Source organism: Coturnix japonica, chromosome 4, assembly GCF_001577835.2.
Source record: "Coturnix japonica isolate 7356 chromosome 4, Coturnix japonica 2.1, whole genome shotgun sequence".
Taxonomy (NCBI): Eukaryota; Metazoa; Chordata; class Aves; order Galliformes; family Phasianidae; genus Coturnix; species Coturnix japonica.
This window is the reverse complement of record NC_029519.1, coordinates 58390775-58417611: the sequence shown is the minus strand read 5'-3', so window position 1 is coordinate 58417611 and position 26837 is coordinate 58390775. Positions and strand designations below refer to the sequence as shown.

General features: G+C 39.0%; 2 protein-coding genes across 6 annotated transcripts in view; one reads left to right on the top strand and one right to left on the bottom strand.

Moving 5' to 3' along the window:
* Positions 1-26837, bottom strand: part of PPAT (phosphoribosyl pyrophosphate amidotransferase) — a 39533-nt gene that overhangs the window by 11434 nt on the left and 1262 nt on the right. The window contains exon 2 of the mRNA XM_015862231.2: positions 517-583. Within this exon, the coding sequence (XP_015717717.1) occupies positions 517-583 (67 nt within the window). The remainder of the gene's footprint in view (positions 1-516; positions 584-26837) is intronic.
* On the top strand, positions 2103-26256 carry LOC116653347 (zinc finger and SCAN domain-containing protein 29). 5 transcript variants are annotated; one of them, XM_032444231.1, is made up of 10 exons: positions 2107-3108; positions 7515-7601; positions 10187-10624; positions 11628-11717; positions 16409-16495; positions 18024-18095; positions 18723-19124; positions 20460-20525; positions 21190-21380; positions 22546-26210. In XM_032444231.1, exons 1-10 carry the CDS (start codon positions 2721-2723, stop codon positions 22648-22650), a joined length of 1926 nt encoding a protein of 641 aa, XP_032300122.1. In that variant the 5' UTR covers positions 2107-2720; the 3' UTR covers positions 22651-26210. The 5 variants fall into 5 exon arrangements, with proteins under 5 accessions (XP_032300126.1, XP_032300122.1, XP_032300124.1 ...); XM_032444232.1 differs by lacking the exon at positions 22546-26210 and adding an exon at positions 26221-26256 and having other exon boundaries at positions 2645-3108; XM_032444235.1 differs by lacking the exon at positions 18723-19124 and having other exon boundaries at positions 2103-3108.

Here is a 26837-nt window from a genome sequence, read left to right as displayed (position 1 = left end):
GATTATCTCATCTTGAGAAAGACCAGGTCACCTTCTCTCATCTCCATTCAATCATTTACTAAGTTTACTTATGTTTACCTATGGTGAAGTAGCTGCCACTTCCATGATTCTGACTAAGCTAAGAATTACTTGTCCATGTACTTCTGCAGAACCTGTACCTATTTTTCTTTCCTCTTCTCAAGTTGCATTGGCACACCCTTCCACATCTCTGGAGTTGACACTTTAGGTGCAAGTGGAGTTTGGAAAGTACTTTTTAAGAGAACAATAGCCTGATCTGGATGCTTCTTTATATCTGCTACTGTGTACGTGGCTGCATCCAGAAGGGATAACATTGGTAGATTTGCTTCAAACATGAGCTTAAGACAGAAGTCACCCAAATAACACAATTAGATACTATCACTCTGACAAAGCCAAAACAGCAAATGAAACCATGTTGCTTCCCCTCTTTCTAATTATTCAGCTTCCTTGCTGAAACATGTATCTCACTTGGGCATCTACAAAACATTTATATTCTACCTTGTGCACTTTGAATGCCTGGGATGACTCTCCATCACTTGTCACAATTCCAGCACTCTCTTGGCCCCTGTAGACAAAATACAAATAAACATAAAGGATGGAAATGCTTAGAATGAAAAAAACATACAATATGATGGATTAGTGGTTTTCCATCTATTCTTTACAACATGAAATCTTAATGTTAGTTTATTTGTTGTTTCATTTTATTCACTTGCAATCAAAACGATGGTTTCTTGCCCATGTTATGCTCTTTGTTTCAGAACAGTCACATAAGGTTTGTGCCTAAGCCCACTGAATTCAGTGGAAATCTTTCCATTAATAAGCACTGTCTCAGCCTCTTACCCCAGTCCAATTTCAGTGTAAGCATAAAATAACAGCAGATGTTTAATCTGAAAAGCCACTTTGCAGTGCTCTAGCAGCGCTAGCTAGAGTACCAGCTCTAGCTATCAGTTGTCTCTAAAGCATTACTTTATTTCTGTATGGGTTTGTCTTAAGAAACTGCTGGTTTTGCCTAAGGGAATGCATTTTTTCTCCCACTGATCACCTACACAAATTTTCTGCGCTCTTGCACTTAAGCAATCAAACTAGCATTTACACCGCTAACTGCTGTGTGAACCTCCTGACAAAGTGCTTGAGAACATAAACCTAATATTGGGCACTGTAGCTTCTGAACCACAGCAAAACAGTTCTGGAGTACAGTGTCACTGAAAATGGAAATAATTCCACTATGGTGGACTGGTCTCAGGCTGGCAGCTGTGTTTTGCTAAGCAGAAGAGCACTACCAGCTAAATGACAGCCTTTTCCCTAGCCTGCTGCTTCTCCTCCCAGCTGTCTTCCCTGACTCTGTACAGGGACAGTCCAGCGTCTGCCCCATACCACAAGCAGCACAACTCCATTGTACTGGCCTGCTCAGATCCTACTGCATTCTCATACATAATAGGGAGTAAAAGGGAAAGATATTTTTATTTGAAAATGAACCACTTTGAATATTTTTAGAATACTAGAAGCTGCTATTCATCCATTGGACTGGTTTCACTCAACTGAGGAATTATCTAGTATAAGCATTAATAAAAGTAGCTGCAAGCCTACGTAACATATTATAATCTACAACTGAAGATTTTCTCTAAGCAACAAAATCTTTGTATTTGTAGCTAGACCCAGTTACGTGTACAGCAACATTCAAAGAACATTTGCTCAAAGATAGCAGAACAAACTGAGATAAATGATCCCTGTGGAAAAAATACAAATCAGAGATAAGAAAACTCTTAAGTACATTTATTTTAACCCAGGAAGATGTCCTGTCTATTAACATAATGACCGGCAGTAAGATTAAGGGTTGATATACCACGTTCAGCAACTTTTAATTCAAACTTCAATATTGTAGATGATTTCCAGTTCAATATTGATAGTGTCCCTTAAAACATCATCCCAAAATCAATTAGAGGGAGAGAAGCAAACATCCTGAATAAAAGGCCTTTGCAAGTAGGGGTCTTTTATGTAGTGCTAATTGAAGAAGAGTACGTACAAACAAAAAGGAAGCATGGAGCTTACGGCATTTTACCAATTTAGCGATTTTTAAGTGTGCAAGCATTTAATTACCGCATCATCGGTAGTAAATGAGCAGTAAAAAATGCATACAGAAATGCATACATGTGCCACCAACTTTACAGCAAATGCCACCTGGCCATGCAATGGTGAGACTCTGCATCATGCCCACGTTGCTGCCACACCACCCACACCGCCTCACAGCCCACACAGCGGCCGGCAGCAGCGTCATATTGCTGGTGGAGAGGAGCTGCTGCGGCGCTCATACATTGCACCCACGCGCTGCATCCACACAGCCTGTCCCCAGCATGGGGTGGGTGCAAGCACAGCTATCTTTCTGCAACCGTGTCTTTCTTCCTCAAGGTAGCAAGCCAGCCCAACCGGCTTTGTTGCCCTGATGGCAGCGCGGTGGTGACACCGGCCCCGTTTTCCACACAGGGGGGTGAGAGGCCACTCCAGGGGCCGGGCAGAGTGCTGGTTGATAGCAATGCAGCTGCTGAGGGCCCACTGGGGCTCTGGGTGCCAGCAAAGAGCTCAGGGCGGCCTGCAGCCTGCGGTGCTCGGGGCGGCGTGCGGAGCCGCTGAGAAGCAGGCGCCTGGTTGCCTAGGGAACCAGATCTTGGCTAGAAATAGTGAATCATTTCCAGGTCACTCTCAACATGGAGAGTGGAGCGGGGAAGCACTGGACTGAGGAGGAGGTTAAAGCCTTGCTAAGCATCTGGTCGGAGAAGAGCATCAGGAAGCAGCTCCACGGCACCCTGAGGAATAAAGGAATATTCATCTACATTGCCAAAAGGCTGCAGGAGTTAGGAGTTTGTAGAGATTGGAAACAGTGCCGGGCAAAGTACAAAAACCTGAAGTATGAATACAGAACGGTTAAATACGCCCGCAACTCCGGGGATGCCACTAAAACCATGAAGTTTTTTCATGACCTGGATGCCATACTGCGATGCGAACCTGTCGCACACTTGGCCGCCGAGGGGAACGGCAGGTGCTCCGCCACCGAGGCGCAGCTCAACGCCAGCCCGACCGCAGACAGCAGCCAAGGTAAAACTCCTTCTGCTTCTATGTCCACCCTTTGTTTAAAAACTACCACAAAGCCCCCAGCCCCAGGCAAACAAGCCCACAGCCCAAGTTTGCCGGCTCTGCGCTGAGGCTGCCCAGCCCGGCAGTGCTGTAGAGCAGCCCCAGACGGGATGCGCTTCAGCACAGGGCAGGACATGTTAGCACCCACCAGTGTTGAAGCCTGTAAATACAGCGTAATTCTCACCGAATCATGCAGTAAAGCTTCTGCAAGTACTTGCTGGTGTCAAGGCTCCTGCATGGAGCCCAGGCATTAAATTAAGGAAAGATGATCTTGCGAGTTCCTTTTATTTCCCTTTAATTTCATTTGCGATACTTTGGAACCATGACTATTAGTGCTCCAGTTCTAAACTTAAAGAATACTGAATGCAGATGTAGAAAATGTCATCATTATTTCAAGAACTGTTACTTGGGACACAACTGAAATCTCTGATATTTATTTTTATTTCTCTGTAATTGAAATTTCAGCTACAGTGACTAAAGGTAAATTATTCCATAAGTGATTAACTTCTTTTTTTTTTTTTTTTTTGAGAAACAGAGGGATATTTACTAACTTCCTATCCAAGAAAAAGTAAAAATCATCACATTTATCTGAATATTCTGAGGCAAAACATGTAACTACAACTGCTCTTATTCTGAAAGGTTTTGGTTTTTTTTAACCAAATTAGTTGCATCCCTTGTTTGATTCAGCCGTCTTTACATATGCATTTAAGCTGTGCTTAACATTTCATTAGGGTCAATCTGCTATTTGACAGTGCTCAAATCTCCTCATCACATTCTGAATGTCACTGAAGCACAAGCTCTAGTAACAGTTATAAGTATCAAAAATAACATGGCTACAAAGAGAAATTCAAAGATAAGCTCCCTTTTTTTCCTCTCAGTATATACCAATTTATATATCAATTAAGACTGTGGATTTTTTTAAAGGAAACAACAAACCCACTAAAATAGTATTAGAGGAGATTGCCAATGGCACAGAGATGCTGGACATACAGCTTGCCATTGTATTCTTCCAAGGCTCCTTCTACAATGCCGTCTTACAGGTCTGAGAAAAAGGAATTAACATTTCTCTTGCCACTGTTTACCTTAGCTAAAAGCTCGACCTTAATTTGTCATCATTAGCAGAAAGCCTCTAATGTGTCACAAGTCACTTAAAAATAAAATGCCAATTTTATGCTGTTTTAGCATGTGCTGTCTGCACTATGTATTGCTACTACAATCCATTTTTATTTTCACATATGCAGAGCTGAGAGTAAAATCTGTGCCTGATACAAGCTGTTACACTCCTGAGGAGAGCACAAGGCTAAAATCAGGGTCCCTCTTCTCAGGATCCGGCCTTAGGTTATCCTCTGTGTTTTGATGCAGTTTGCACCAATTGTTAATCCCAGTTCTCATCTGCTTTAGACCTCTTGCAAGTTTAAATCAGGAAAGGTTGATTGCAGTTATTAATCCCAGACTGGAAAAACCACAAATAATACCATTGAAATGCACAAGCATTTCTACTACTTCCTTTACAAAAAACAACCCCAAACAAACAAAAAGCAAACTATTTTATGGACAAATATAAACTAAATGAAACTGTAATAATAACTGTAAAGCTGTAAAAATAACTGCAATTGACATAATGTAACACAAGCGGCAACAATTTAAATGCAAAGATTCCCACAACCATAATTCAGCCACAATGGAAGCACTCTAAGGGATAGACGTGTCCTGCAGCTATGCAGCACACGCTCATCTGCAGCATGGACAGAGTGAATAGCCGACAGCATCAACTTCCTTCATTTAAGGATGCAAAAACTGCTGCTTCAAGGGCAGTCTTTTCCCACTGCCATCAGAGTTGTGGTGGCTACAAAAGGAGGAGTTGCCAGGCTCGGTGTTTCAAAATTCAGTTCTAATGCTGAAGTGGCATTTGTGGCTGTGCTGCTGCTGGGCAGAAGTGTCTCGTGGGTGCAGATGTGAATGTGGCACTCCCACAGATGGCAGTGTGACTTTGCACAGCCCGCTGTGCCTATCCGCCATGAACCTCACAGCTCCTCTGATGCCTTCAGGAGGAAAGGGACTGCTTCATACAAGTATCTCCTGTTAAGACCTATGTACATCTGTGTCCTTGCAGGTGTCCTCCTCAAATTCTGTTTAGCCACTGAAAGTCACAGGAGAGGAGGGAGGCACAGTCCTACCCCTCTCTTTTTCAAAAGGGGCAGAGAAGCCTTATTTTAGCAGTTGGAGGAACCCAAGGCTTCTGCCTTGCATAGGAGGAGCAGCAACAACAAAAGGCTATCAGAAAACTAAAACTTGTGCAAAATAATATTCACTATGCAGATCTCATTTGGAGAACTTAGCTGTAGGAAAGTGTGATTTAAAATGCACGATACGGACAGTGCATGCTCCCCAACACATTCCTTTATTTCTACCATTCTGCTTAGCCTCAGTCTAAATATTCATACTCATCCTTCAAATCAAGCTGCAAAGCAAGTTTTGTTTGATTCTTTCAAATAGTGGGATACTACCGGGGAGGGGAAGGAAGAAGGGAAAACTGAAAAAGTCTACTTCTATGGGACTGAATGGTGTTTCTGCAGTGTTTTCCTGATTATTATTCTTTTTCATCTTATAAAATCAGTTTCCTTTCGAAAGTAATTTAAATAAGTTAATAGTTAAAATCATGGTTAAATCTAAGAGAGAGGTATCTGAGGACAAACTCACTTTCCTCGCCCTTCGCTTTACAACAGCAAATGTAGAAAAAAAAAACCAACAAACAAACTAATTTCAGTTCAGTCAGAACAGAAATTCATCAGCAAGGAAATTTTATCATATGCACTCAACTTAGCTACCATTAATGCAAAAAGATCCTATGGAAATGCAACCTGAAAATGCCACACGTAATTTTTTTTCTACATCTAGACTTCAACATTAAACTTGCCATTCACAAATATTCAATATACACAGCTTTATTAATAAGAGAATGCAATACATGCATGTAAACCTTTTTTTACTCATAAAATACGTATTTTCCATAAAATATCCTTTCTTTCAAATACAACATATTTTGTGCTTTCTATTCTTAGTTACTTATGATATTAAGCAGTTTATTTTTAAAGCATACCATGTAAATACAGCTTGTTTATCCCACTGCCCACACATAAACCATTCACTGGGACTCCAACAAAGAACTTATTTCCCTCTCCATAGTTTGCTTTGCAGCTCTCAGTCAGATAAAGCACAAGGCCTGGCACTATGGGTGGAGGCAGGAGTACACCTTTCTTCCTGTCAAGCCAGCTGGAGGGGGCTACAGTTTCTTCCAGAGAAACAAGGTGTACAGCTGGCAGCAGTTAAGAGATGCAGCCATGGCATCTATGAGTCATCCTGGGTCTTGCTGAAAGTCGGAAGGATTTAGGATAATGTTTTCAAATGATTCTGAATGCAGTTTTCAATTTCACTTACGTCAGGGATGCCACATTCCATCAGGATTGCGTCCTGTCACTGCTCGCTGTTACCATTATTGCAATATTGCTGTGTAGGTAGCTTTGAACGATGTGACCTGCCTGGTTGGAAACAGCAGCAGCTCACACAGCATAACTGCAAAATCATCATTCCAAACTTCCTGTCAACACAGTGTGTTGCATACAGCACAACTTAGAAGTCTGTCCTCTGTGAAAATTAAGCTGACTCATAATTTGAGCTACATATGATGCTTTCCAAATGCACACAGCAATTGCTATAATGCTGCTTGTTAAAGAAACGTAGGAATGCAAGACATTAAAAGCTAGATTGAATTCAGTTGGCTACAAGTATGTTCGTACTCTAGTCAAAGTATTTTCCTGTAATCCCTGTGCAATTAATCCCTAGATTTCCAGAACTCTGTTGAACATCATGTTTTTCTTCTTATTTTTCTCTAAATGTTCTTTTCAGAAAGTTCTGTTTGGTTATATAAACAGATTCATGTTTATCTGAACCCATGTGCAAAGTCTACTTCTTTGTACGTCTTTACATTCTCTGCTTCCAAACTACAGTTTTAAAGTGCCACCTCAAATACCTAGAGTCAGAAAAGTTTATGGGTCGCTAGAATCAAGTCAGTCTCAACAATTATTTTAGAATAAAATATATTTTAACAGGCTTTGTATGTAGATGTAAAGTAATTTAATTTACTATAATTCCTATAATTCTATATATATATAGAATTCTATATATATTCTATAATTCCTGTCCTTTTATGAGGACAGGTCAAATGAGTTTAAATTTAATTTAAATATAAATTAAGTGTGGAGATTACAAAATTACTGATTTAATCATGTATGGACATTTTCACTTAAACTAACATCAGCTAATTTTGTCCATACCTATTTTTCATCTGAAAACTCTTTCCTTCCCAGGTGAATTATCAGTTTCTTTAGAAGATGATGAGGATGCTCCAGGAGATCCACTACTTTTTATGTCACAAGTCAGACCAGTTCAACTAGGTATAGTATGATGGAGCAGTGACCCAAAATTAAATGCATAGCTTTCTGAGCTTTCAGAGCATTTTCAATAGCTTGAATACGCCATCATTCCATTCCTGATCAAAATGCTTTAAAATAACCACACTATTCCACCTTCTCCTTCCTGGTCTTAGTACTTAGCAGTCTTGTGGATCACTTGTTCACTGCATGTGATACGCCCCCTGCTTGACTGCCATTCCTACTCAAAAGACATCCCATGTTATAGCTTAATCATATTAACCGTATTAGTTTTGTTAAATGCTAGTGGAAAGCATGCCAAATGGTAGTGTGTGATCCACATGTCAACTTGTGGATTTTCTCCAACTCATGTAACTTCTGCTTGAAGTAGCATGAGTGAATGGCCTGAGCCAGGACAGCAGTGCAGAGGTCTGACCTCTCCTACTGAGTAATCCAGGTTCACAATGGTCTTCATAGCAACTGTGTCCTCTCTTCAAGCAAAGGGTGGTGAACAATGTTTTAGTCCAACCAAGCATACAAGAATGCAACTTGAAACTGTCCAGTAGGACTCCTATAAGAGTTCTGCTAAAGAAAGTCATTACAGAGCAAAAGTATAAATCTGGCAAGCTATAAGGAGAAAATCCTACATGTGAGCTCTTTCAAGAGGCTGCTGAAAACAACAGAGAGACCTGAATACACTTTGGGGAGAATCAGAGAGAAATGATGAGCTCATTCCTTACCTGGATGAACAGCAGCACTATCCTGAACCTCCCCAAGTGCTCTTTTCACTTCTGGCACACCCTTTATGCCCTAGCGTACATCCCAGTCCAGGCTCAACTTTCACTACATAATCTCCAAGGTGCAATTCTGAGAGAAAATAGGGCCCCAGCTAAAGCTATGGCATTCAATAGTTACACTACACTCCTTCTGCCTGGCATAACAAGAAATCGAGGATGAGACAAGAATACCACATGTAACTGTATACACACACTCATATATATAACCAGAACTTTTATTGCCATATCTGAAACAAAGTTTACAGGAATAGGTCTGTGTTATTCATCACTGCTCTTACAGCATACTGCAAAGCAGATCTGTTTGGCCTGCTAAACAACTTAAGTTCTGGAAAAACTGCTTTCTGTGAGGCCAGCAGAGTAAATTAAATTGCACAGGCTCTCAAATATGTACTGGTACTAAAATATCTTCTCTAGTGCCTTTCTTCATCTTTAGATTTCAGATAGTAGTTCAGACACTGCTAAAAAAAACACCCTGAGCCCTTCATACCCATGTTGCTTAATATTAAATGAGCTCAGTTGCAAATGAACTTCATAATGAGAAATAGTGGACTATAACAGAACTAAAGAAACCTTTTCCCTCCCAAACTACACTATACTGTGAAGGTATGACTGAGAAATGCAGAGCCAATTGCGAGCTGTTCTTCCCCTAGGGCTTTTCCCTCTGGTGTTCACAGTGCTCTCTGACAGCGAAGAATGAACTACTCTGGAAACACAGATAGGTGAAATACTCCTAGTAATACTGAGCAGAGACTACATCAAGCTTATCTGGTGCTGACAGTTGACAACCATGTCAATTCCTATGGCTGCATTCACATGTAAGCTAGCATTTTCCCTCAGGAAGAAATGAAGAAGGCATATGTCACCTGAAAATTACACTTCCCAATAAAATGTCTGTCAGTTGGCTGCTGCAGAGTTTCAGTTATCACAGGTATAACAGGAAAAATATTGTTATTTCTTAGTACAGCTTTCTCACAACTACAATGAATTACAGAGACTAGCAAATAATGCCTGTATCTAGGACAAGCTTGTCCCCAGACAGGTTATTATACTCAACTATGTTCCACTGCTGCTGTCTGTACAAGCAAAGGTCAGATATTTTTGCCATCACACAAAGCCCACTGACTATAATGTATCCAACCCCGCAGTCTGGCTTGCTCTGTTAGAATAAGAAACTTGCAAAAGCATTTATGACTTCAGTATGACTGCAAAAAAAATAAGTCATTTACTGTTGTGGACTTGCAGTTTTGCTCCCTTTGAGAAGTTTTTTAATTTATTTTTTGAAAAGATTTGTAAAATGCATGAGATAGAACTTCCCAAACTAATGCAACTATCAGTCAAAATGAAGTCTCATTTGAGATTCTCAAATTGTCATTTTTCATTTATATATATATATATATATATGTGATCAATGATCATATCATCATTGATCATATATGCTCATCAATGTATATATATATTTGATCATTGAAATCTTGATATTTATGCTGATCTGCAAAGAGAAAGGGAGCAGTTTTGTCCAGGCTCATTATCACATAAATGTCCTTGTGTGACTCAAGGCAAAATTCTCCATTTCTCCACTTCCCCCAAAAGGGGTGCTTTGTTTGGAATTAAGAATTGATACTTCAGGTCCTTGCCCAATTTGAAGTTCTGCATGTACAAGCATGAGATGAATGCAGGAAATTAAGTCGTTATGCTAGAAAAGTCATTAGGAACTAGCATACTTCATCCTCATTCTCTCTGTCCTTTCCCTACCCCACCAACCTAATGCAGGTAACCTGTGTCTGTGTCTCTCCCCTACCCCACACGATGCAGGTAATCCACCGCCAGCAGTAGAGGCTTCTAAAACACCGACTTTCATTCCAACAGTAGCAAATGAAGGAGGAAAACACTGGACTGTTAATGAAGTCAGAGCTCTGATACACATATGGTCAGACAAAAATATCCAGCAACAACTGGAGGGGACAGTGAGAAATAAAAGAATATTTGAACAGGTTGCCGCTAGACTTCAAAAGTTCGGAATTGACAGGGACTGGAAGCAGTGCAGGACAAAATATAAAAATCTGAAACATGAATACAAGAGCATAAAAAATGGCCAAGACTCAGGGAGTACAAGTAGAAGCATGAAATTTTTTAATGAACTGGATGCTATTCTGGGGCACGGTACCATGGAACAAGCAAGTAAATCAGATAATGAGGAAAGTGAGAGGCCTCCAGAATGGACAGACGCAAAATCAGGAAAGGACTCCATAGGTAAGTACTCCAGTTACTCACGTATCATTTAACATTTTTAGCTTTAAATTTTTTTGCAACAGCAATCTTAAAAATGAATCACAAAAAACAAGCAGGTAGATGAACCAATTTGATGGGAGGGGTGAAGGAACCCGGAGTAAAAATCAACTCTTTTGTCCAGTAGTTCAATTAATATTATTCAGTGATTTCCTCCAAGCATTTTTTACAAAACTAGGAAACAAAAAGAAGGAAACAAGATGAAGAGATACGGAGAGACAATTGTAATCAAAATCAAGTCTGAAGAGACCATTTGCAGCTTAGATAAGAAAGGATCAGAGAGATGGTCAGACTGCTACTGGACAAATGAAGATACTGAGCTAAAGAAGTCTACAGTTAGAGGCAACTGTCAAAAAATCATGTTGTCGTATGTTGTCCAATAAATTCAGTCTTGGGGGCCTTTTGAGCTACGTTCCCCAACTAGTGAGACAGCTATCATAAAAATAGCAGAACGACTGCCATAAAGAATCCTGGCAGAACTGTTGCTTATTTGTTTTGTGCTTATTGACAGATAACTTCATACTGAACGGATTAATGCAGAAATAGGAAAGACCAATGAACCTACACTGCAAAAGAGTTAATTTTTTGTTGTTGCTTGTTTGTACACACAGGAAGAGGCACCTTCTTTAAAAATTAAAATTAAAACCATTTATTACACAGTAACAATCCTACACAGTGGGTGACTTTATGGCAAAAAATATAAGCCTAGCAGGTTAATGGAAGAAGTCAGTGAAGAAAAATGTAATGCTAAGATAAGTGGATGGTCTGATCAAAAACTACTAGAGCGTTTTGGGAGAAGTTTCACTTTTCAGTTGCTGTTTCTAAACTCTTTGTTTATGCATCTACTACCGACTGCTGGCATAAAGTGGATCACAGGTTGAATGGCTCATCTGATTTGACACAGCACAGCTGTTCTTCTGTAGAAGACAAATGAAACGCCCTAATTAACATAGCATTATTTACACAGAAATACCTGGAGACACAGGTGAAGAGGATTCTGTTAGTAATTTGTCTGAAGACCTACAGGTTGCAGATATAAAGAAAGTTTCTGACTCAGGTAAACTAAAAAGTCTTCTATTTTATATAAGTTCCTAAATTTAGTAATCTCAGATGGATTTCTAAAATAAGTGTCCATTGTAATAACAGTCAGAAAATGTAGATATCACAGTAATAACCATAATTCTATTACAGGCACATGAACACATTTAAAGAGCTCTGCTGAATTTGATAAAAACAGTCTATTAAAGTCTTTTGAAGATTTAGGGCCCACAAAATAAAGAAGAAGCTGCTGATTTAAGGAAGTTGAGCATAACATACTACTGCATTTACTTAAGCAGCATATCCCCAAAGCACATAATTATTCATCTCCTGTGCATAGTCTAATACAGAATTCTCATTTTCACAATGTGATTTGGTCAATATTTAACAGAATTCTGTCAACACTCATGCCAGGGGTGAGAATTTCTATTTCAGATATCACTTTCTATCTCGTGGTGGCCACTGAAAACAAAAGTCACACGCTCTTTACAAAGAACCATTACAGCTTACTTCTGAAAGCATAACTTTTGGGGGAAGTGGGAGTTCAGCAATGATCTAAGGGCATGAATGAAAGTCTGAAAGGTGTGTCTCCGCTTGGCAGAGAGGACCTAATAGTCTCCTTCAATAGCAGGAGGTAGAATGTGCTCATAAATAAGGTGTTAAGGAGTACTTCCAACAGAATTTAAAACGGTCTAAAGTGAACTTGAAAGGCTTTAATGTCAAATTCAAAACCTTCTGTCCGATGATATTCCCGTAAATACTTATCCAGAGAATCTGGCAGCTTCTCATATAAGGAAAGAAACAGCTATGACAAATAAGTAAAGAGGCAGTTGATGATGAGAGGTAATTTGAGGTATTCTGACTATTAGCATTTTTGCTTTGCCACAATTAGATTCATTATTACTTGAAGTTTACTCACAAAGAAATATGCAACTAGCCTTTTACCAGATCACCATGGACACCTGAGGCATTTGTTAGGGAAAAAATAGCTTGTGACAGATAGTGCATTTTCCTCATCTGGAAATGGACAAAATATATAAGATATCATAATCGCTATTCAGTGAGACCTACTCAAGACAATGTGTAAAATGCATCAAACTCCATATTCCCCCATCAACAGGAAAAATCACGACACTGTAATAACGCATAGACTCAGCAGTGCTACTAAACTGTCATAAGGCTTAGTTTTCAAGTGCTTGCTGTGTTAATGTTACAAACTTCTTGGATTGCAAGCTTCTGAAACAGTTAGTTAAGAGAAAATTAACTGTATATTTCCAACGTTTCTGAGTGTGTATTTTTAACTTTGTAATATTCCTTTAGGATACATGTAGCAGTTAGGCAGCTATAGCTTACAATGGTTACCATTTCCCTTTTCGTATTTTATTGGCATTTTCTGTTTGTTTCTGGGTAATTGCAATCTGATTTTGTAGGCAACAAATAAAATTGCAAGTATTTCTCTGCGTTTCTCTAGCTTAGCCTATCCACTCTGAAGACTACTGTTCCAACTTCTGTGGGGAAAAATAGGCAAAAAAAAACAGCACCCACTTTTGATAAGATGCAATTTCAGCTTCCAAAATCCTTTTCTCTGTTTCCAAACGAACAATACAGGATCAAATTATTTTATCATGAATGGTAAAAACTACTTTGTGTTTAATGCTGCTTATGGTACAATCTTTAGGTACTACATAAAGCGAAACAGAAGCTTGTTTCTTACACCACAATATCATGGGCACCCTTTATCCTCGAGTTGTGGTACCAGCCTTTCCCTGATAGTTGAGTGAATTTAGAGTGAGAAACTGTTAAGTAAAGAGTACGTATGATAAATAGTGAAAAAGGCAAGCAGGCAGGGATACCATGTTACAGGGGTTCTTCGGTATAGAGAGAATTCTGGTGATCCATAGCTTTTGGGAAGTGACCTCTTAAGGCTACTACCTACTCAGCAGAACTTCCACAGAAAACCGTTTCTCAACAAGTACATGATTATAATCTCTATATACTCATTTATTTATTATTATTTTAAAGAATTCTAAAATAAATAAATGGGCATAAATATGAATTTAGAAATTCAGTTAACCTTGCTGTGCATTTTCATGCTGGGGCATCTTCCTAATTTGTACATGGAGACAGCAGGCAGAGTTAGGCGCACAGTTGTTTCTATGAACTAGAGACATCTGCTTTCTAGCAACTGCAGTAGCATAAAAGTGCATAGGTGTATGAGATTCTTCTGCAGTACATGTGTTTCTTATGATCTTATGCATGCATCTGAGTTAAAAACCATGGTGACATTATCACTGTTGCTAATCATTTATGAACAGTCTGGCCAGGTATGCCGTGCTCCAGCAAGCAAAGAGATTAAGACAGTATTAGTCAAAAGACATACACACCAGTTTGGAGCAAGTGCTCAGTTATTAGGTGTTTCATTATTTTTTCAGCTCTGTGCAAATGTATTTGCCACTTAAAGAGTAGCAAATGTCCACCTGGGAAGGAATAGACAGAGGTAAACAAATCCTTACACATTCTTTGACAGATTGCTACTGTACTACATTCTCTCAAAGCCTTGTGCTAGAAGAACTTTCAATGGCTGGCCAGCAGAGTGCACCAGAGCCTTGTACCAGTCACAAAACCATTCTCTCATCAAAAACAGGCAAAGAAAGCCCAGGGTTACTGCAAACTTTTTCCTGTCCTGATAATGGTTACCCATATTAAGTCAATCAGGAAATAAAACCATATTTATTCACTTTTACTGCTGTTTCATAAAACATGAGACTGCTTTTAAGGGCAGCTAATTCCAGAAATCTATTTAGAAGAGCCAATTCAAAGTCTGTATGCGTAAGCACATGTTCCAAACGTGTCACTTTGCAGCACGAACACAAATTATGTATGGGTATTTGCTTAAATTTGAAGTACCACAGGAAACAACAGTAGAGACAAAGACAAGACTCTAAGGAAGGCCAGCAAACTGATATAAAAACATCTATGTGTTCTGTTTCCAACAAATTACTTTCCCTGTCATTATTGTTTTTCTTTGATGCGCTGCTTACTTTACTGTATGTCTCTCTAAGGGCAAATCTGTGATAAGTTGTGACCCTGTCATGGTACGCTGTTAAGAAAACAATTAAGAATACTTAAGAAAAGGTTGTTTAAAGTTAAGGTCTTAAGTCAGAATGTACTCAAGGCATTTATTTATTTATTTAATATTGACTGTTATGTGCACAGAATTTTTAAATGTGCAGATATAAAGTCAAAAGAGAATGTTTTAATGCGTATGTCTTAGGCTGGTATGAAGTAGATGTGCTTTTGTGTCATACATGACACAGATGAGGGTGAGGACTAGAAGACATTACTAATCCTGCCTCATAAGCCCAGAATGCAGGATAAACAGCAGTAGTGAGCACAGTACTGAAAAGAGAACATAGCTTGTTATCAGTTTGAGGAAGTAAAAGCAGAGACTGCTACAGAATTGCTCAGGTGGCTTTGTGAGCAACATTCCAAACGCAAAGTAGAGATTAAGTACATTTGCTGGCATTGTCTAAAGCTTGATAAAACAATGTGGATGGAGCCAGTGTCTTTTATATGTGCCAGAAACCAATGACGGTTAGTTCTGTTTGGCTCAGTTGTGCTGTTCTCATGCCCTCCCCCAGAAACTCAGGCAAGTGGCTTAGAAAAAAAGCCAGGCTTTCTACCAACACACTCTTGGCTCACAAGAAAAAAGAAGGAAAGAAAAGCACATGATGCTGGTCACATCATAAAGAATGTCTGATGCAAACAAGTCTGTATTGATTCAGGGGGTAATTTTTAATAAAATGGCTATAGATCGTGCGCTATTGCTCAATGTTTGTGGGCAATATTCTTGAATGGAATGAGGCTGGGAGTCAGCAGCTGCTGTCATTGATCTGCAGCGTGGCCTTCAGCATGTAATCTCTGCATACCGGTTTCCTCACCTCGAAATGATGATTGAAGAGTCCACTTGCATCATCTGCCAATTTGTCCGAGGGCACGGGGTGGAGTTCCCCATTAAACAAGGGAGAACCAATGGCAGAGGTGCAGAGCTCTCCTCCCCGTGGAGGAGAGCCCATGGACCTACTGTCAGTGTGCCCAGAGCCTGGGCCCCAACAGTGTGAGGTAAGCTCTGCCACAACTGCAGCAGGGGGGATACTTTGAGGACAGGAATGGAACTTAAGGAACTTGGTCTCTATCAAGCAAGCAATCAGTCCTGTAGATCAGTTATCCAGGCAGACCACCCTGATGTCAATGAAAAAACTCCTGTTCCAGATGGGGCTAATTCAGTGACTATTGGCATCAGTCACCTGGGAGTCTTTCAGTATTTCAGTGGGTATGGAAAGACCCCTTGCAAAAGTCACCTCTTGCCTGCTCTGCTGCATACCCGCTTATCAGTTACTGTGTTACTTACAACCATGATCAGAGAACAATTCTAAACATCCTGATCCAGATTTTACTAACTTAAGAGTTTGTAATTTTCATCCATAAACTTACCATGACAAGTTGTCACATGATGTTCTGGAGTTATGTTATAACTGCTTACACAAGGCTTTTGAAGCCCAGTGTTATCAAGAAGTGACAGTCTTAATTTAAATTAAGAGATGAAATCTCTAGCAATAGTTATAATTACAGACACCGTCAAGTTGGTAGTCCTACAGACATAACTTAGGGACTGCGTAGTTACTAAGAACTCTTAAATCTTTGTTGCAGAAATCATTGAAGATGAGGAGGACTTCAGCAGTTCCACCATAGCAGCACTGGAAGCTACACAAATAAAGAAGGAGACAATTGATATAGGTATGTGAAAACTGTGTTTGTAACAGCATCTTCTACCTCAATGGGAACTGCAGATTCCTATGATTCATATGTTACTCCCACATATTATACTCATTCTACTTATGATAAAACCTGCTTTCGTTTGATTTCAGAGTGGAAAAAAAAAAAAAGCAACCTGGACCAAATTCTACTTTTACAGTATAACTGTTTATACCCAGAATTTAAATGAAAGAATAAAAAAACTGAATGTGGTGATTCTGGAATGAAAATCCTTTCCCCTCTTAGACTGAAAGTTTATGCCATAAGAAAATTTCCATTGTATGCATCAGCATTTCTGCAATCCATGCAAGAAGCTGTCCTTGGCAATTGTGTTATCTGAAATTGGTTGTTCAGACCTCCCGTCCAACACAGCTTTTACAACTGTTTACATAACTGTAAGGAGTATGACACTGGGGACAACACCAGAGCAATGCCATGACAGCAGTAACACCGAAAACACAAATTACATTAAGGATAAAGTAAAACCATGTCCCTGAAAGTTCAGAGGCATAGCAAGGCCACCCTAATGCAAAGAGAAGAGTTCACCCACAGTGACACAAAATACAAATGATTGCTTTAGACACACCAATTCCCTTTTCTTGTCACATAATATCCACTGAAGACAGCAATCACTTAGGTCAGAAGCAAATGCCACTGCCAGAAGCACAGTGAGATTAGAGTGCGTGGTTGAGAGAATGAACATTTGGTGAAAGGAAAGCCATCTTTCTTACGTCATAGTTTAATAAAATAATAATAATAATAATAATAAATAGTTTCAGAGTAGAATCATAGAATGGTTTGATTTGGAAGGGACCTTTAAGATCATCTAGTTCCAACCCCCCACTATAGGCAGGAATACGTCCCTCTAGACCAGGTATGCTAGAACCAGAACCCTTTGGGTTCAAGGTTGTACTTCCAAGAGCTGAAGATGCAAGAATTTTCTGAAGAATTATGGGATAACTGATCATGAAATAGATATTTACAGAACAGTTTTTCTTGCTATTAACCCAAGTTACCCACAAACATTTTTATTCATTTATTTATTTATTTTAAGGATTTTTAAGTAATTTCTGATTCTAATTTTCAAAAAGTTCAAGCCCTACTAGGTGTGAGTAAACCTGTAAGAGCACGCCTGCACAGATGGCACCCAAAAATGGATGGAGCACCTGTGCCAGTCAACGCACACAAACATGTTATGCAAATCGACCTATAAGGAAGAAACAAACCATTGATGTACACCTACATATTTAATTAAGTATTTAAACTTGTGTGCAGCATCCAGTTACCTTTTGGGGGAACATGGCAGCAGAAACAAAGATAAAGCTTATGAGATATGCTAATAGATAATTTGATTTAGGGAGGCACGTAGGAAAAGACTTATTTAAAACCCTCTAAGACTAATGGGTTACAACATTGTTAATTAAGACAGGTGCTACATGCAGAAAATGGGAATATTCTCAGTGATTAATTTGCCTATGTCTACTTTCTTCAAACATGTGTGTTTCTGTAGATGATGATTCCATAAGCTCTACCTCAGAAGACAGATCATGTACACCACTAGCAAAGCAGATACCTGAGACAGGTGAGTATTAACTTCCATGCATTTATGCTGAAACAAAATGTCATTGTAATTTCAGGACCAAACTGGATCAATCAAATCTCTACTGTAAACGCTACCTTATTTGCTTTTGTCTCCTGCCTAGTCTTAGCACTACACCCAAAATGTAGTTTCTTATGTTTATTCTCCATCATGAGCAAAACTTGCATTAATATTTCAGTGAAGGTTTGTACTGCACGGTTATTTGAATAATATTTCTTCTCTCCATTCTAATTCAGCAGAACACTGGAAAGCTAATTTCTTACAACTGCTGATAAACTGTTGCTTTTAAAGCTTTAAGCCTACTGGCATCCTGCACATAGCACTCAGACACATCTGTCTTGTGTTTGACAACAGCAACAAAATCACAGTGACAAAATGTGGAATTTTTGATGGTTTCCAAGGACAGGAGATTATATATGCATCTTGCACACTTAGAAAGAAACATAAGCATATATGGATATTAATATTGCAAAACCGAAAGATTTTTGCATCCAGAGAATTATTATAAATATTAATTAATCCTTCAGCTTGTTACTTAATCATCAACTACAATTACATTTTAATGTATGTATAACTCAGCAGTATTCAGTTGCTTCATTATATTTTCAGATAATCATATCCCCTTGGAAGGAGCACAAAATCACTTTAAAGTTATTACAGTTAATGATACTGGAGCAGGAAAACACTGGAGCGACAATGAAGTCAGAGCTCTGATAAATATATGGTCAGATGAAAAGATACAGCAAATGCTTGAAGGGGCGACAAGAAATAAAGAAATATTTGAGGAAATTGCCAGAAGGTTAATGAAACGTGGAATAGACAGAGACTGGAAACAATGTCGCACGAAGTACAAGAACCTAAAATATGAATATCGTGCACTGCAGAAAGAAAATGAACATCTTGGTAATCCCAGGAGAAAAATGAGATTTTATGATGAAGTTGACTGTATCTTAAGAAGACAGCCTCTAGGTCCATCAGGCTGGGGATGTGAAAGTTCAAGCCTCCTATCAGGTACTAAAGACTTCAATAATGAGATAAAGCACTTAAACAGAATGCTAAAGTTGCCTGTTTGACCCATGTTCTAGGGGTGAAATACATGATCATAACGAGGAGGGAAAATAACTAAAGAGCATGTATCTGGACTCGATGGTCTTTGTGGGTCTCCTTCAGCTCAGGATATTCTATGATACTACCTTTATTTGATTCTATGCCCAGTCAAATAGGCAATACTCAAAGTGGTCTTTGGAGGAGTTTAGAATTAAGAAAATTAACAAAAAGTACAAATACGTGAAGTGCTCAGTGTTACTGGAGAGTCTTTGTGCTTCAGGAATCTCAAGTGACATACAGTGAAATGGTGCTAGAAAAATATGACAGGTTTTAGTGGTCATCCAACAGGCACATAAAGCACTTAAGGACAGAGGGCTGCAAGCTGATACTAAGTGCGAGAGCTCCAAACAGATTTCATTATTTCAATTCACACCAGCCAGGAGAGAAAAAAATCCAGGGCTGTGATATATATTTCAGCACTCGTAATTATTACCTGCCTGGAGCAGGGGCAGGTGCCCCAGAGAGTCAAAGCAGTCAGGTAGATTATGTAGAAGCAAGTCTGCCAAAGCATCTTAGTGCTCAGTGAATTACGATAAACTAGAATTATGATTTTTGTCTACATGTTAGATAATAATTTGCAATGTTGCAAATATTTGAAAACTTGAAGCACTTTGGTAGCAGAGGTCACACGGACAGCCTAAATAGAAATGGCTGAAGCCATCCTTAAGGCAGCTGTGCTCACTCATGAATCAGAGCCCTAGTGAGGTATCCAGTGGCACCATCTTGCAGTGCCATCAGTTGTGGCTGGAAATAAGTCCATACAGTTACAAAATGACACTGTTTCCCAGCTCCCTTGTTCTTACTCTAAATGATATTCTTAAAACTTTCATTTTTTTCCAAATCTAGAAACTGCAGACCGTACTGCTCATTTCTACTCTTTCTAAATGGAATTTTTCAGCATCAAAAGTATTTGAGCCAAACTGGTTGCTTTCTATTTTACTGTGCTATAAAAGGGCTGTGTAACTTGTACTGTGAACACCGCTGCAAAATAAAGGAAAACAACAGCCATTTGTACAAGATGCTTTAATTATAAGCTTTGCTGAAGCATCTGTAAAGCAAACACACATCTCCACCTTTGTTTTGCATGCCAGTCCAGTGCCTAACTTTTCTAGTAGACACCTACTGCTCCAATTCACTTGTCACAATGTATTTGCTTTTACAGTATTAAGGCATTTTAGTTTGTGACTATGTTTTTAGAATCTCTGCAAAATACTTAAGTCAACTTCCTTCTCTCTTAAGTTTCAGTGGGAGACGTTACAGCAAACACAGGATCCTTGGGTATAAAGAGAAAAACATGGAATGATGGTAAGAGCCTCTGACTTTTTAAAGCACCTATACATTAGTGTTAATTGTATGCCATATACTAATTCACACTTAAGAAAAAATCAATCCTAGAACTTAATACCAGCCCCATTCAGGTTAAGACAGCTGTTCTCAAGGAAGTATGTTACCGAATCACTGTGAGAGAAAAATGAAGGGATGGACAAAAATATATGATATGCAACCTGATATAGAAAAGTAGGGGAGCTATTTTCATTCCTGCCCAAATTGGCAAACCCTAAATGATCAAAAACTCCAACAATGAGGAATAACTAAGCTAGCATTTGGGAGGATCCCCCTTATTTTGAATTCAAGCTGCTCAGTGCACTGTTACAAACTAACCCCAAAAAGACTAATTTTATGTGATTAAATGCACTTTCATATATTGTCACCTAGATAACTGTCTCACAGAAGGCAGTAGTTTGGTAAAGCTAAAATTTTCAAATACAAGTGAGTAGCATGATGATTTTCACAAGGTCTACTTTCCTACTAGTCATTATACAATGTCCCCTTATGCAACACTAGGTAATGCCTGCCAAAAGAGGGTACTCCAAGGCCAGTATTAGGAAAATCTAGCATGTGCTAAACTTCTGTGTCAGCAGTTCATTGACTTGTGCACTCTAACTAAATACTTTGCTTTTGTCCACAGAGATGTCGCCCATTCCACTTAAGAAAAGTGCTTCTGAAAACACCATATTCCAGTTTCAAAAACTATTAACAGAGAGAGTGAACACAGTAACAGAAGGCAAAAAGTTACTATTAGAAAGGCTTTGTAAGCAGGAAGAAATGCAAGACCTCAACAGAACACAGCTGTATGCACATCCATCAGCCATGCAACAGGTTGGTTTAATGAACTTTCTACCAAATTAGCATGCAAAAAGATTCCAATGGTAAGAAATTAAACAGACTTTTTTGTAAGAGAAGGTCACCTACATGAATACATGGTTGCTCCCTTTTGATTTTTTCACCTTCAGTTATTTAAACTGAAAAAGGTGAGAGTTTCTATCACAATCCTTAACAGTGAGATTTTAGCATCAGTCTAATAAAAGATATAACTTCTCCCTGCATGCCTTGGCTCACCTATGTGATACAAATAACAGGCTAAACTGAAAGCAAATACCACTCTGATCAAATAAAACATCTACACTTAACATTTCAACCCACCAAATATGACCACCCCAGCAAGTAAGAAATGTTTATCATAACTGTACCATTCCATGAGTGCAAGGCTAAGGCTGCATAAAGAAACTGAAGCTGATTTGATAACTCACTGCAACAAGATCCCCTCTTTTTTCTTCCTGGATACCCTATAAATCAGTTCAGTTTGCTAATAGGACATGAATCATAGAATCATAGAATCACCCAGGTTGGAAAAGACCTTGAAGATCATCAAGTCCAACCGCAGCCTAACCAGAACCCTAACTCTAAAAACCCTACACTAACTAGCTACAGAACTAGCTCAGCTGAAAAAAAGAAAAAGCAAACTATATTCTGTGTAGGTAGTGAACAGAAGCAGCCCAGTAAGTTCTCGGCTGTGCTAGCCCTAAGTTGGAGCAGCTCAAATGTTAGATGCGACGTACTGAGTTTGCCCTCACAGAAGAAAGCACAACTTTAGGAAGGCTGTATGACAAAGAAGACAAACTTCACTTAAAGTTCTGACTAATGCACTCTGAGGACTGCAGTCTTTCCAAAGCTTTGCTATCACCCCAGCTGCACCCCCAAATCCCTTCTCCTCCCCCAGAAAATAAAAAAGATATATTTATTTTATTCATTAAAATAAGCATATCTTTCAAGAAACAAGCATTTAAAAGGTATAGTTCAGGTGAGAACTGCACAAAAGCATGCAGGCAAATGACTGAATTCTCAGTAGCTCAGAGCACGTAACTGGAGAATGCATTTGCAATCTATATATGGAAATGGTTCACATCAACACTAAAGGGTAAAGGCACAAAGCAAGAGCACGTAACTTTCTAAGGAGAAGGTGTTGTGTTTTTTTTTCCCTCAGAAAACGTGTCTGCAATTGCCAGTGAGCAGGATTTACCTCACCAACAAATGTGCAACGAAGGTGAATCTGCTTTTGTGTATTCTGCTTTGTGACTACAAAGCATAACTTGTTTTTTAAAGCTGTTTTAACATTCTTTGTCAGTCTTTTTTGCCATTCGCATTTATTCTCAGTCAGTAGCAGTACGAGATCAAATGTATAGGGGCGTTTGGCATCATCTAAAATTTACTTACCATTTCCACTTATTCCTAACAATTAATTGACTTGAATATATAGGAAGATTAGATAGATAAATCCAAGTGGCTTAAGGAAAGCCCTTCATTGCAGCTATGGTTGTGATTCAACATCACTTTCTGGTTAGAGACAAAATAACATGAATGTTGCATTTAGAATTCCAGTTGCCTAAAGCTGTTGTCTGTCTCCTTTAGACAGTATCACCCACGGTAATGACAATGGGCCAAATAGAGTATCACCAAAATGAAGGCTTTCTCAATAAAAGTCCCTTGAAAATAATGATTACTTAAGCCAATACTCTAATCCTTTGAGAGTATTTTTACATCCACTTGAGCTTGTGCTATGGTTCTGCTCTGCTTTAGCCTTGTGATAATCACACAATATTTAGTCTAGGCACACTCACAAGAAAGTTGAATGGAACCTGGGGTACTGACATGAGCTAAATGTTAGGTGTAAGAGCACTGCAGGAAAACTGAAAGGGTCTGGGAAGTACAGCTGCTTAGAAGCAGGTTCTTAGGAACCACAGTATGGTTCCTGTTAAGCAACATGGCCAGACCAAGTTGTTCACATATAACTGCTCCTGATAATCTAATACAAATTACATCATAGAAATGATCCAGCTGAAATATCAAAACCAATATCAAGGAATGATGGGAGTAACAGCAACAGTATAAAAAACAGAGATCTTTGCTCTTCTCCCTTCTCAAATACCCGTGCTTTTGCAGGAGGATCATTCAGTCTAGCATAAGGACAAACCTGTTTCCTTCCCAGTTTACAAATATTCATTTTTTTGTTGTATAGCAGATAAACATTGCAGTCACCACTCTGATCTATATTAAGTGTTCAGTTCACCTCTAAACCACACTTATTCGCTGATACAAATGGCTCACTTTATGTGCCTTTGATAGGGTTATTACTCTGCATTCTGAATGCCCCAAATAGATTTCCTGGTAGACCAAACTATATTGGGCCAAATGCATGGAGAATGGGCTTCACTGAGCAGAAGTACTTGCATTCTTGGTGGATCCACAATCACCACTGTTGCTTAAATGGCACTTTCCTCCAGACTCCCACCTTTCTCCTGCAGCAAAGTAACCTTTGTGTTGGCACAAGCAATTGTGCTCAAATGAGTTGTCCAGCCTTAAGTTGTAACCTGATAAAAAGTCCCTCCAAACAACTTCTAAGTTGTTCTGTTTTGTTGTTGCTGCTGCTGCTTTTTTTTCCCCCCTTAAGATCAAGAACATGAATGTGAGACATAGCAGAAAGAGCAGGCAAGACAATCTGTTTTATCCAGCCCTCCTGTGTCACATACAAGCCTCCCTCCATGCATCAGGCTCTACTGTGAGGTACAGGCAGTCAAGCCAATTAAGAGCAATCCTGTGAAAATAACTGGAGAGCTGTATCATACCTACATGGATGACTTATCTAAAGGCAATGAGAAGAAAAAAATTAGAGTTTCACTCTCACACCATGGGTAGGTTAACATGATGGAATTAAACTCCATTGGACATAATGGCTGTTCTGAAATATCTGCCTTTACTAAACACTTCAGAACCGCTTCCCTCCTGTTTTTCCCACTCCTTATGTTATCTCATTCCAATTGCTTACTCTACATCCAGAAACAAGAGCTAGGGTTGAGCTGCATTTTGTTAAATGAGCATTAGATTTCAGGGATTTCAACTTACAACATAAATCTGCCTTCATGTTCCGGAAATCACCATGCAGAAAGTTACATAAAAGCAGAGCAGATTCAACAGCCACCAAACGCACAGGCCTCCATCCTCCTCTTCCTGCAGTAGTGAGGGTTGGGGCATATAACCAAATGGGGCTGTCCACATCTAGCAGCATAGAATGGCCTATAAACTTACACCAATCTTAACTGAAGATAAAGTGTTAGCACATTTACATGCAGTGTGTGTCTCTGAAAGTACTCAGGAATGTTTAACCACGCAGCACATGCAGCATCAATGTGCTGGTAAAATATCATAAGGGGTCAAATAATTACTACACAAATATCTTTCCCAGTCTATTCCGCAGGTAATGTATATAGAAATATGATTAATTAAAACAAAAAAAGGCATTTAGACAATTAAACCATTAACAATACTATTCCTGCCTCTGAGAATGGAGGATCTACTAAACCCGTACTGGGTTTCTGAGTTTAAATGAAAGTTAAATATACTACATAGCAAATTATAACCCACAGCATATCCATGCTCCTCAGAAAATTCCCATTCAAATACTGCCATGTCCAGTTTGCTCCAGTAAGATTTGCAGTGTAAGACAGGATACCAATAGCTTGCTAAAAAGCCTTTAAAATCTATATTGCAATGAACGGGATGCATAGAAAACGTAGATAATGTTATTTGATATGCTATACTGTCTACAGATATTAGAAAGAGTAGCTAATTGGAAACAACAAGTAATTCCACTAGACAGAAAATGAAGTAAAAATTCTACACATATAACGGTGATTATTTTGGCATCACTAAGTGAGCTTTAATAGTGGTCAGTAAGGGGGAAGTATCAGAAAAGCAAGTTTTCTTCTCCATTTACTTCCATTCTCCTAACAAATTCCACACACAGACCCAGCTGAGCTGGGACAGGCAGGATTCCCTTCCTTAACCAGGCTTCCACCTGCACAGCAGAGGACTTTCAAAGACCTTGTTGAAATGAACATCAGTTTCAGCACACGGCATTACTGCCAAAAGTATTTTCCAGAGAATTTTGCAAAAAGTTAACAGGAATCACACTTGTTCCAAGATTAACGTTGCAAATTTGTCCTGGTCAAGGACTTCAATGACGTTTAATAGATTTGTAACTCAAAGTACTCCTCCTCCCTCTCTCACTGCCCCCAAGAAAACCCTCTCCTTACCAATATCCCTTAACTTGACTTTGGTTTGCTGTCCTTGGATTTTACTTTGTTCTCTAGCTTACTTTTCATAAAGATGACTTAGAATATGTCCTTAGTTAAACTGGGACTGTGTTCTTAGTGCAGGGAAGGCCTTGATTAGTGCGCAAGCAGGAATACGCTCAGTTTTTTGTTTCAATTCATGGTACATGACTATAAAGTAAAAGCCAATAAAAAGCCATATTCTGCCTTCCTTAAAGGACAATTTCTGACATGTATAGCATAAGAATAATTAGCAATGTAAAAGAATTGTGACCGTGCTCATCTCAGGCCAGTAGTCATTATCTAAACATCCCTATTAATCTCAGTGTGAGGCCTAAGGGATGTAGCTTCCAATGGACAATGAAACCTCTGTTAGTTGCTCAGGACATGGTTGGGACTATCCATTAATATTAACTGCATCTCTCTTTCAGATTTAATCCCCAAAAGGAATATGGCTAAGAGACACTTCTTAGCTTTTCAGTTTAAAAGAACAGACTTAACAAAATTTACCAATGCAGTTAATGCTATCTATCTTATTCTTGGTTTTCAAGAGATACTCCAAAAAGAAGTAAGAACAAACTTGGTACCTTATTACCTCCGGAAAGGGATGGCACATTTCACTGCACCTCACAGCAGAATGCTAAGGAGAAGTACAGAGAGGATGGACAGAAATGGCAAAGAAGGAAATGGGAAAGTTAACATCTCAGCTATATAACACTTGATATTGACTGCTTGCAAATGTGTATCAAGTTGAATGTCCGTTCACTTTACAGTGAGAGCAAACAAGTTTCATTTTACACTTACATCCAAGTTTATGTCTCCAAGAAAGCATCCTTTGAGAATTTTGACCCATACTGAGATAAGAGATCAGCATCAGAGGTAGGGCCTGTATGACATTAGGAGCTTATGCTGTAGTTTTGCATAACTTGCAAATAGCTTACAGCTTCAGCCACAACGTTAGCATTATTATCATATAAGGCACCACAGGAGATATTTGATATTAAAGAGCTCACGGAAATCAAAGTCAAGTGTCCATTACAAAAAGAGAGGAAGAAAGCTATGTGTTGAACAAGGTTGCAGTAAAAACTGAGAGTAAGCTGCAAAGAGATGAAAGTACAGCATTTTATTTCCAACTAAGAAACTTCACCCAAGTCCAGCAGCGTGACTG

Coding starts and splice junctions, on each gene's coding strand:
- LOC116653347 (XM_032444231.1), top strand. CDS start 2,721: ATGGAGAGTGGAGCGGGGAAGCACTGGACTGAGGAGGAGGTTAAAGCC. Junction 3,109..7,514: donor GACCGCAGACAGCAGCCAAG/GTAAAACTCCTT, acceptor TTTCCTTCCCAG/GTGAATTATCAGTTTCTTTA. Junction 19,125..20,459: donor AAGTTCAAGCCTCCTATCAG/GTACTAAAGACT, acceptor TTCTCTCTTAAG/TTTCAGTGGGAGACGTTACA.